At 36.1% G+C, this 12,651-nt stretch overlaps 1 protein-coding gene across 4 annotated transcripts in view; it reads left to right on the top strand.

Annotated features, from left to right (window-relative positions):
• FSTL5 (follistatin like 5) overlaps positions 1–12,651 on the top strand; it is a 680,376-nt gene that overhangs the window by 457,119 nt on the left and 210,606 nt on the right. For all 4 annotated transcript variants that reach the window (XM_004266153.3, XM_004266154.3, XM_012531687.3 and 1 more), the window contains exon 7: positions 1,504–1,670. In XM_004266153.3, the coding sequence (XP_004266201.1) occupies positions 1,504–1,670 (167 nt within the window). The remainder of the gene's footprint in view (positions 1–1,503; positions 1,671–12,651) is intronic.

Below are 12,651 nucleotides of genomic sequence, written 5' to 3'. Positions count from 1 at the left end.
TGAGTCTCTCTCATAGGATTTTGAAATTTCAAAAGATTGCCTACCCCACTCTTTGACAACACAAACCAATGATGACTTAAATAACTTGGCTTTTAAAGACAAGATCCTGTATAACAGGGTCAATCTCCTTCTGCTTATTTTTATCAGATAATGGTGTGGAACATCAACACTTAACAAGTGCATGTAGGGATTATATGTTCAATCCCGGCCTTCTGAGACAAAGAATTGTGCCATTTTTTGACATTACAGTTTGTGGCGGTACCAAAAATTCAAAGAACTTTTTGTTGAACAGTTATAGTCTATAAAAATCATTTGATTAGCATTTCTCTTCCTCCTTAAGAGGAAGATAGGATTCAGAAAGAGAGAAAAAGAAGGTCAAATGATGGAAGGGAAGAAGAGGGGTTTGTGGAGGATACAGCTCTGATTGTACCTGATCATATTTATTGCAAATTAAAAGCCACCACTTTGGACAGTCAATCCCTCCATCATGAAAAATATCATCAACCACAACAAAGGAACAAAGGACAATTATGGTCTCCCCACCCACATGGAAATTTCAGTAAGAATAGTGATTTTGGTATTTCTCACCTGGCTGAGACTGAGCAAAGTCACAAGGCAAGACTTCAACATAATATAGAAACAATAGTGTGTCAGCGAGTGTCAGTTGAAAACTAAAGGGCAGTTGTCACATGGATAAAGACGGGTGGGATTATCCCAGGCATCTCTGGTGACCATGGACAATCATATAAATGTCATGATTCATTCCCAAGATTGGTTAGGACTGTCTGGAAACAGGAAAGAGGATCCAGGTCACAAAGTATATTTCCTGCTGTGGCATCATTACTAGGAGAAATGTGTTTAATGGTTATTTAAAAATATATTTAACTTTAAAATTTAAGAATAAGGAAAGAACTGTACTGGACCCACACTGTCTGATAAAGGCAGCTGACAGAATTTCAGGAATTTGCTGTTTAGTTGATGAACTTCAGTTTTTCCTCCCTCAACTTCTCAAATAAACCTTATTCCTTTAGAGTCAGTTTTTGTTCCCAGCATAGTGATGGCATTTTACCCATTCAGCTATGCTAGTGTTCTCTGAAGCCAGCCAGCAATGATCTCACCTCACCCACAATATAAATCTATCAGTGAATAAACAACATCATTTTTATTTCAATGCCAATGATGCCAATGACACACTACATGTTGATTTGGCAGTTAAATAATTTCTCTCTTCTAGGTGCAATCTGCCAGGCTTATTATAACTCTACTTCTGATATTCATTTCACGTTTAATAGTGCTTTGCCTCATGAGGATGCCTGTCAATCAATTAAATTGAAATGTCATTCTGACCTTTTATTGGAAACAATTTACTTTTTTTTCATTTCATCACAAGCTTTTTCCATCTTATACAAATTAAAAGCCTTAATTACTTGTATTCAGAAACTTTATACTAATTAACTTTACAAAACTACATGCTCATCAACATTCCTGATACTATCTTTACAGAGGTTATCCAGCTGAGTCTGCCTGAAGATCAGAAACTAAGCATCACAGCAGCAACTGTGGGACAGAGTACAGTTCTGAGCTGTGCCATTCAGGGAGAACTCAGACCTCCGATCATCTGGAAACGCAACAATATTATTCTAAACAACTTAGATTTGGAAGACATCAATGTGAGTACATAAATAGAGGTTGTGTATAATTTGTGTATTTCACATGATATACTCTAGACTTTGTGAAGTCTGAGGAGCTTAATGAAATAAGATGTAGAATTGAAGAGAATTATTGGAACATTTTCATATCCATTCTACTGTCTGGGAGGCACTAATAGTTCATCCAAATCACTTGTTTAAGCGTGGTAAGCAGGTTATATACCATTGTGTTGGTGGGATCACAGAAACTTAAACCATAAAGGTCTGGCTCTAAGAATTTCTATAATTACCAACAATGAATCTCTACGTATTTGCTATTACAGTTGAGCAACACCCTATAGCTTATGAAGTGTTAAGGTGGGTAAAGGAAGTTTTTGCTTCAAATACTTCATAATGTATTACGAACAATAAATATTAATAAAACAAATAAATGATTTATTTTTCTGGAATGAAGGAACATGTTCATCACTCAGGTTTATTCCTAGAGAATCAGAATCTAAACTCAAAGAGTGTATAGCCCAAAAGGTGAAACAAAGGCTGAACAAACTCCAGGGAATTAATTTCTTCCTTCCATGCTTTCTGTTGAAAATGAGCATGAAGAAGTGAACATCATCTTGGATAATGAAAAGAAGTAAAAATCGTATGTTATGGGTTTTCTGTGGAAATGAGGTGGGAGAATCCTTTACCTTAGTGATCTTGGGGTTCTATAATGTCTTTGCATATAAATTTTAGATATTCTTTACTCTCACTCAAGAAAGCCATCACCTATCCACTTATTCTTTGCTGCTTCATAAAGAACCCCCAAAACACAAGCCCAAGAGAGTCACTCTTATTTGTTACATTTTACTAATATTCTTGTTAGTGTCCTTGAATGCTTCAAAAAAGAAAATTTCTCCATTTTAGATTTTTTTACTTCTATTAAAAGTTTTCTAAATTTGCTTACATCTGGGAAATTTCCTCAGAGTATACGTAGAATAATTTTTAATTCTCCAAGATATCAAGAACATTGTGCCATAGAACAGCTATAATTTCAGGAGCATTCAAGATTCTTTGAGAGGTATGGCCCTCGACAAAATCATCTTAGGTTTGCATTATGGGTTGTTGTGTCTACATTTATGCATTTTAAAAAATTGAGGTAAAAACGGTATATAATATTATATTTGTTTCAGTCGTAAAACATAAACAAAATCAATCTTTGTATACGCTACAAGCAATTACCACAATAAGTCTAGTTACCATCAATTACCGTACAATTGACCCCCTTCACCCATTTCCCCAACCTCTTTACCCTTTCCAATCTGATAACTGCCAATCTGTCCTCTGTATCTATGAGTTTTGTTTTGTTTGGTTTGTTCTTTTGTTTTGTTTTTATACTCCATATACAAGTGAAATTGTCTGAGTTATTCCACTGAGCATAACACCCTCTGGTCTGGTATCGAACATGGCAACATTTCCTTCTTTTTATTTCGCTGAGCAGCTTTCCACTGTATATATATGCCACGTCATCTTTATCTGTTCATCCATGGATGGGGACATAATTTGCTTCCATATCTTGACTATCGTAAATAATGCTATAATAAACATAGGAGCACATATATCTTTTAGAATTAGTGCTTTCATGTTCTTAGGATAAATACACAGAAGTGGAATAGCTGGGTCATATGGTAGTTTTATTTTTCATTTTATGAGGAATCTCCATACTGTTGTCCATAGTGGCTGCAACAATTGACATTCCTACTGACAGTGCACAGGGGTTCCCTTTTCTCTACATCCTATCCAGCATTTATTATTTCCTGTCTTTTTGATAACTGTCATTCTAACAGGTGTGAGGTGATATCTTACTGTGGTTTTGATCTGCATTTCTCTGATAGTTAGTGATGAACATCTTTTTATGTGCCTGTTGTCCATCTGTATGTCTTCTTAGGAAAAATGTCTACTTAGATCCTCTGCCCATGTTTTTGAACTGATTGTTTGTTGTTTTGCTATTGACATGCTTGAAGTATTTATACATTTTTGATATTAACTCCTTACCAGACATATGGTTTGCAAATATTTTCTCCCATTCAGTAGGTTGTCTTTTTATTTTGCAGATGGTATCCTTTGCTCTCCAGAAGCATTTTAGTTTGATGTAGTCTTACTTGTTTATTTTTACTTTTGTTGCCTTGCTTTTGGGGTAAGAGCCAAAGAGTCCCCGACAAGACTGAGATCAAGAAGATTACCACCTATGTTTTCTTCTAGGAGTTTTTATGTTTTCAGGTTTCATATACAAGTCCTTAATCAATTTTGAGTTTATTTTTATGTATGGTATAAGATAGTGGTCTAATTTCATTCTTTTGTATGTGGCTGTCCAATTTTCCCAACACAATTTATTTAAGGGACTGTCCTTCCCCTATTGCATATTCTTGGTTCCTTGTTATAAGTGAATTGACAACATATGCATGGGTTTATTTCTGGGCTCTCTATTCTTTTCCATTGATCTATGTGTCTTTTTATGCCAAAACCATATTGTTTTTATTACTATAACTTTGTAGTATAGCTTGAAATCAGGGAGCATGATGCCTCCAGAATTATTTTTCTTTCTCAAGAGCGATTAGGCTATTCAAGGTCTTTGTGGTTCCAAACTAATCTTAGAATTATTTGTTCTACTTCTGTGAAAAATGCTATTGGTATTTTGATAGAAATTGCATTCAATCTATAGATGCCTTGAGTAGTATGGTCATTTTAACATTAATTCTTCCAATCAGTAAACATAAAATATCCTTCTATTTATACATGCCTTCTTTAAGTTCAGTATCTTATAGTTCTCAGTGTACAGGTCTTTTACCTCCTTGGTTAAATTTATTCCTAAGTATAATTTTTTTATTCTTTTTGAAGCAATTATAAATTGGGTTCTTCTTAATTTCTCTTTTTGATATTTTATTATTAGTGTATATAAAGGCAACAGATTTCTGTATATTGATTTTGTATCCTGCAACTTTACTGAATTCATTTATTAGTTCTAACAGGTTTTCAGTGGAGTCTATAGGGTTTTCTATATATAGTATCAGGTGATCTACAAATAGTGGCAGTTTTACTTCTTCCTTTCCAATTTGGATTCCTTTTGTTTCTTTTTCTTACCTAGTTGCTGTGGCTGGTATTTCCAATAGTTTGTTGAGAAAAGGAGGCTAGAGTGGGCATGCTTGTCTTATTTCTGACTTTGGAGGAAAAGATTTCAGCATTTCACTGTTGAGTATGATGTTAGCTGTAGGTTTGTCACATATGGCCTTGATTCTGTTGAGATATATTTGCTCTATACTCACTTCGTTGAGAGATTTTATGTTTGTTTTCATCTTGTATGTCTCTAGGAATTTATCCATGTCTTCTACGTTGTCCAGTTTGTTAGTTGTATCATTATTTATAGTAGTATTTTATGATCCTTTGTATATCTCTGGTATCAGTTGTAACAACTCCCCTTTCATTTATAATTTTATTCGTTTGAACTCTTTCTCTTTTTTTCCCTAAGTGAGTCTAGCTAAAGGTTTGTTGATTTCATTTATCTTTTCCAAAAAACAACCCTTAGTTTCATTGATCTTTTCCATTTTTAAAATTTTTAGTGTCTATGTTGTTTATTTCTGCTCTGATCTTTATTGTTTCCTTCCTTCTAATAACTTTGGAGTTTGTTTGTCCTTTTTTTCCAGTTCTTTTACTTTTAAGAATGGACTGTTTATTTCAGATTTTTGTTTCTTGAGGTAGGCCTATATCGCTCAACTTCCCTCTTAGAATTGACTTTCCTACATCTCATAAATTTTGGAATGTTGCATTTCTGTTTTCATTTGTCTCCAGGTATTTGTTTGATTTCTCCGACAAATTGGCTGTTCAGTATTATGTTGTTTAATCTTATGTATTTGTAACTCTTTTAGTTTCCTTCTTGTGATTGATTTCTAGTTTTATGCTATTGTGGTCACAAAAGATGCTTGATATGATTTCAATCTATTTAAATTTATTGAGGCCTGTTTTCTGGCCTAATATGTGATCTACCCTGGAGAAAATTCCATGTGCACTTGAGAAGAATGTGTATTCTGTTGATTTTGGATTGATTGTTCCTTATATATCTATTAAGTTCTACTGCTATAATGTATTTTTAAGTCCATTGTTTTCCTTTTGATTTCTTTCTGGATGATCTGTCCGTTGATGTAAGTGAGATATGAAATCTCCCTACTATTATTTCAGTGCTGTCAATTTCTCCCTTTAAGTCTGTTAATATTTGCTTTATATATTTAGGTGCTCCTTTGTTGGGTGATTACATATTTACAAGTGTTATATCTTCCAGTTGGATTGACCCCTTTATCATAATGTAATGCCTTTCTTTGTCTTTTATTACAGTCTTTGTTTTAAAGTCTATTTTGTCTGATATGAGTATAGCTACACCAGCTCTCTTTTTGTTTTCATTTGCATGGGATGTCTTTTCTATCCTTTCACTTTCAGTCTGTGTGTATCTTTAGATCTGAAATGAGTCTCTTGCTGGCAGTATATAGATGGGTCTTGTTTTTTGGTTTTTTTTAATCCATTAAGTCACTCAGTATCTTTTGATTAGTTTATTTAGTCCACTTGCTTTAAAGTCATTATTAATAGGTGTATACTTATTGCCATTTTGCCACTTGTTTTTTGGCCATTTTTACAGTTCCTTTTTGTTATTTTCTTCTTCTCTTGCTCTCTTTCCTTGTGGTCTGATGATGTTCTTCAGTGTTATGTTTAGATTCTTGTCTCTTTGTCTTTTGTCTATCTACTATAAGTTTTTGCTTTGTTGTTACTGTGAGGTTCACATATAAGAGCCGGTATAGAGTCTAAGTTTAAAGCAACTCAAATTTGAACACATTTTTAAAAATCTACATTTTTATGCACCCCCCATGTTTTATATTTTTGATGTAATATTTTACATTGTTTTATTTTGCATGTTTCTTACCTAATTATAATAGTTATAGTTAATAATTATACTACTTTTGTCTTTAAACTTATACTAGCTTTATAAGTGTTTAGTCCACTATACTTACTATATATTTGCCTTTGCCAGTGAGATTTTTTTTCCCCTTTATATTTTCTTACTGCTAGTTAGTGCCTTTTATTTTCAGCTTAAAGAAGTCCTTTAATAGTTCTCATAAGGCTGGTTTGGAGACGATTAACTCCTTCACCTTTTGCTCGTCTGGAAAACTTTTGAACTCTACTTCAATTTAATTGTGAATGATAACATGATAACTACGCTAAGTAAAGTATTCTTAGTTAGATTCTTTTTGGTTTTGACTTTAAGCACCTTGACTATATCATGCCACTTCCTTCTGGCCTATAAAATTTCTGTTAAGAAGGCAGCTGATATTTTAGAGGGGTTTTTCTCATATGTAAAATGTAGTTTTTTTCTTGCTGCTTTTAAAATTGTCTCCTTTATCTTTTGACATTTTAATTATAATGTGCTTGGTGTGGATCTTTTTGAGTTCATCTTTTTTGGAACTCTCTGTGCTTCCTGGATCTGGATGTCTGTTTTCTTCCCCAGGTTACGGAAGATTTCAGCCATTATTTCCTGAAATACATTTTCTGCCCCTTTCTTTAAATCTTCTATTTCTGGGAACCCTATAATCTGAATGTTATTCTGCTTGATGTTATCCCATAGATGCCTTAAGCTATTTTTATTTTTTTGATTCTTTTTTCTTTTTCTGCTCTGTTTGGGTGAGTTCCACTGTTCTGGCTTTCAGGTCGCTGATCTGTTCTTTGCTTCATCAAGTACACTTTTGAATTCTTCTAGTGTATTTTTAGTTCAGTTCTTGTATTCTTCAGCTCTGTGACTTCTATTTAGTAGTTTCCTATATTTTTTATGTCTGTTGAAATTCTCACTGTGTTCATCCACTCTTCTGCCATGTTCAGGGACAGTTACTTCTAGCTCTTTATCAGGTAAATTATTAATCTCTATTTTTAAGTTTTTTCTTTTTTTCTGGGATTTTATCTTGCTCTTTTGTTTGGAACATTTTCCTTTGTTTTCTCATGTTCTTGTTTCTCTTTATTTTATTTGTTTCTATGGATTGGGTGAAACCTCGACCTCTCCTAGTCTTGAAGGTATAGCCCTGTGTAGGCAATGTTACTGTTCAACTTTGCCCTACCTCTGGTTGTCTCTAGAACCTTTGTGGCTGTCTTATCAGCCCAACTTATTCTTGATAGGTTCAGTTGTTGAGGTCATGCCAAGCCTTGTCAGTGTTTCACATGAAGGGATCTTTGTCAGCTGCTAGTTTTAGGCTAATTGAAAACTAAACACTCAGGTAGCAGCTTTTAAAATATGCAACTATATACAGTCCTGTGGGACTACCTCATAACCCCTGCTGGCCTCCAGATTAGGTGATTTGAAGATTTTCCCTTGGAGAGAGTTGAGAAAACCAGGGCTCCAGATGAGTATATAAGGTCCTTTCTGGAAAGTACCAGTGAGGTGTAGCAAGGCCAAAGGAGAGCACAAAGATGGCATCCCCAGCCTACATTCCCTGAGAGCTCCTTTGCAGCCTCTACATGTCTGGTAATCCTGAAGCCTGCCCCCTCAAGCCTGTCCCTCAAGCTCCAGGACAGGTAAAGAGACCTTTGTCACGGAAAGTCTGAGGGTGTCTGTGTTGTGACCTGGGGGTTGTAACCTGCCAAAATCTGTCCCTCCAATTGTTTCAGTCCTGTGGGGGCCAGAAATACAGGCCCCCTTGGCCACCCAAGCCTGGTGCTCAAGGGGTGTCCACTGTGTGGACTGTGTGTGTCCGCTGGCTTCAGTGGGGCCACAGAGGAGCCTGGGGTTGGAGTCAGCAGCCAGCTTCAGCAGGGTCACAGGAGAGTTTGTGGGTGGGACAAAGCCACAAACTTCAGTGGGACTTTAGAGGGGGGCAGGGCTGGGGTAAGCCCACTGCCTGCAACAGGGCCACATCAGGCTCAGGGGTGGCATGAGATCATTGCCTTCAGTGAGGTTTTGGGAGAGTATCTAGGTGGGGCAAGCCAGCCAGCACTAGCAAGATAGAGGGAGTACAGAACCTGGTGCCCACCAGTGCAGGCTCTACCAAGTTGGAGTGAGAGAGCAAAAATGACACCCACTACTGCCTCCATCCCCAGAGGAAGCCCCAACAGACTCCTGTGCCCCAGGAGGCACTTTAAGATTAGCTAGTAAATCTCCTTCACATGTCTTCTAGGCATTTTTCAAATTGGTGTTTTTGCACTGGGTCCTGGTGTAAGTGAGTCTGTACATGAGCCCTTTGAAAACAGACTCTCTATTCCCCAGAGCCTTTTGGGTCACCTGAACATAAGCCCCACTGGTTTTCAAAGCTGGACTTTTGGGGGCTCATCTCTCCAGTGCAGGTTCCCAGGTTGGGAGTGTCTGAGATGGGGCTCGAACCCTTCCGTCCTCAGGGTGAAGTTTATAATTGTGAGTTTCCTCCTGCTTGGGGGTTGCTGCACTCGGTGTGTGACATTTGTGGGAGACTGTCTCTGCCTATTCTACCATCTCGAGGTGGTCCTTTGCTGTGGAGAAGCTTTTCAGCTAGATTTCAGCTGTTTTTCACAGGGAATTGATCAATCTGTAACTATAGAATTGGTATGCTTGTGGGGAGAGGTAAGTTCTATGCCACCATCTTAAACCACTTTCTGCATTTTATCTTTTATTTCCTATTTTCATCCTTACTATCAAGCTTACCACTGTTATTTTAAAGAAGCCTATGTACTCTATGATGCTTTGGTTTGAATACCTCAACATAAGCTCATTTGAATTGTTTCAAGAATAAGGGGGAGTACGTACTATGTAAGTCATATGATGATATTCACAGAGCTATAGTCTGTGGACAACTTGCAAAAGTGGACATATTCTTGTGCATGGATCATGTAAATTATTTTGCTTACTTTCTTATTCTTGACTGTTCTAGAATCTTGAAATTTCCAGAAAAAAAGGATTATAAGTAAGTTAGAGCTCTAAAATATATGTAAATGTTAGATGAATTCTGGCATCGATAAATTAACTTTTATAGGATGAAGGTATTTTGGATATATTTCATAGAGCAGATAAATATTGAGAACTTAAAAAAATCACATTTCCAATATTGAGAAAGTTTCAATTTCATTTCAAGGCATACTGAATTGAGTTAAACAAGCATTCATAATCTATAGTGTACACAGAACTACCAGCCTTTCAAATAAAGCTCCACGGAATATCCAAAGATGTCTTTGAAAACAGGGATATTTATTCAACTTCCCAATATGCTTCTGGTGTTTTCATTAAGTGCTATGCCATCACCTGTCAAATTATCTGAATACATTGAATTGCATTTACCAGTATAAATAAAATGTGAAATAAAACAGTTATAAAGTCTCACTGGTGTTTTTCCTTATATTTATTTCTGCTTAAAGTCTGCTAAAATAAAGACTTCAGCATATAAATAAACTATTTATTATATACATATATTCAGCACTGTCTCTGGTGGACATCTGCTGTGATTTTTGGTCACCCAACACCTTTTGAACACCTCTTTGGATATTCTGGCAATGCTTTGATTTTTGCTAACCCCAAGGTGGAAGCCAAAATCTTACTTAATCCACCTTCTCCCAGTTAGGAAGCCGATATGTGAATAAGGCTCTAATAAAGAGGATGCTGAGAAAGATTTCCTTTTATAAGCAAGAACCGGGAATGCAGGTGCTTTTCAGAATCCACTCTCTCCGCCCATCCTTCCTGGTGAGTGTTGTGGCAGCAGGATCCCACTTTCAAGGACATCAGTGACAAAAGCTCTGCAGTTGGTCAGTGTTCTGCTTCAGCAGGGTTTCCAGTTGGCCGGTCTCAGTATGTGGCTTGTGCACCTTTTCTGGCTTCTCATTCCCTAAGCTGACATGCTGATATCCTGCTTATTCTATGACCTTCCTAGTATCTTTATTAAACCCCTTTCCTGCTTAAAACTAGAAAAATATGTTCTATTGTTTGCCACTATGAATGTTGTCTAATTATATTTTGAATTTAATGTTAAGAAATATCTGTTATTATGTCTCCTTAAAATGTATTTTTAATTGTTCTATATGGATTTATGACATGTTGAAAGATCAAGATAATCTTACTATAGTAAAATACATTTTACTTTGTTTATAAGCAAAGAAGACTTTCAAAAATTCAGATATGAGTCAGTTTTTGTACCCTGTTAGTATATTGTCTGTTTTCACAAAAGTGGGTTTAATGTCTATTAAATTGTGTAAAGTTAAATTTATAGTGCTTTTTAAGTCAAAGGGAATCAGTAACAATTTTCAATATTCTTTCTGATTACCTAATATATATAAGATAAAATTTAGTATTTATTTACCTACTCAATACATACATGAATACCTTCTGATTGCAAAAGATTAAAATAATATAGACATATTTTTTAAAAAGCATAATTACCCCTCACCTTTTATATCTACTTACTCCTATTCTCAGGTGAAGAAGTCCTGTGAGTACATTTTGAATCCCCTTCCCATGCATTGCAAAGATAATTTTGTTTATTTAATAGGATATATTCATATTAGTTCTTATTACCTCACTACCTCATTATCTCATTAACCCTAAAAACAACTCCATGAAGCAAGAAATAAGTCCCCATTTACACATGTGGGGATTTATGCTAAGAGAGTTGTTCACTGCAGGTTAGTAAGCTATTAAGTGGTACACCTGGGATGTTTACATGGCCTGATTTACTCTACATCATGAGCCAAACCATTGCATGTAAGTGAGAAGCTCTGTAGCTGCTGCCTTTTGTAAAATGTACCCCAAATAATTCTGCCTCCTATATATTACAAATAGATGTGTTATACTCTGCTGTTTTGTGTGAGATTGATTCATGATCAATTGATGTTTGAAGACTTTCATTTTGCCTGTCTTCTGTTTTACACCAAATGATTAAAAAGGACACCACAGAAACTACTGGAGGAAGGATTATACAGAGGTTTGCAGCATGGGCTGGGGATTCAGACTATCTGGATTCCAATTAATATAAAGTCTCTTGGGAGTGATGTGCCCTCAAGTGACTTATTTAACCTCCCTGTGCCACAGCTTCCTTACCTGTGAATTGAGTATGCCAATAAAATGAACTCATTTTTGTGTGAGAGCTGATGAGATAAAGTATTTTACAGCTGATAACACTCGATGAAATACATTGTAAATGTTCAGTTGAACCAGGTTCTTTGTTTTTTGTTCTCTCCTTCTCTTCCTTCTAATATATGTTTCATGGAGCACAGACACACACAACCTGCCTGAAAGAACGTGAATCAATGTAAGTTACATACAGCAATAAGGGAGTGTGAAAACTTGCAGAAACTGCCGGAACAAAATTTTATCCAATTATAGCCTCTGAAATTGGAAGATCTTTCCTATTCAATGAAGCTTTAAGATCATGCTGTTATATCTCCATATTAGCAATCTTGTAGTAGTCCCTGCTTTAAAGATAATCCAGGGCTTCCCTGGTGGCGCAGTGGTTGAGAGTCTGCCTGCCGATGCAGGGGACGCGGGTTCGTTTCCCGGTCCGGGAGGATCCCACATGCCGCGGAGCGGCTGGGCCCATAAGCCATGGCCGCTGAGCCTGCGCGTCCGGAGCCTGTGCTCCACAACGGGAGAGGCCACAACAGTGAGAGGCCCGCGTACCGCAAAAAAAAAAAATTATGTCATACCAACCTAGATTCCAGTCCTAGTTTTGCTACTTATTAGTTGTATGTTCACAATGTACTGATCGAAGCTTAAGCTTCTGTCTCTTCATCTACAAAGAAGGGATTATTACAAAATTCAAGGACATATAACAAGTGCTCAATAAAATACACGCTATTTTCATATCACTGAGTAGCTTGATTCGATATGATATTGTTGATCATGTTGAATAACAAAGCCCCATGAAAATATTATTTCTTTGAAAATAACATAATGTAATAAATATTACTATGAATTTCAACAACTTTATAGGTAGGCTTGTTAGATAAAATGCAGAACTTCCAGGTTAATTTGAATTTCAGATAT

Source organism: Orcinus orca, chromosome 4 (assembly GCF_937001465.1).
Source record: "Orcinus orca chromosome 4, mOrcOrc1.1, whole genome shotgun sequence".
NCBI classification, from domain to species: Eukaryota; Metazoa; Chordata; class Mammalia; order Artiodactyla; family Delphinidae; genus Orcinus; species Orcinus orca.
Note: the sequence above shows the minus strand (reverse complement) of the source record. Positions and strands in the feature narration are given on the sequence as shown.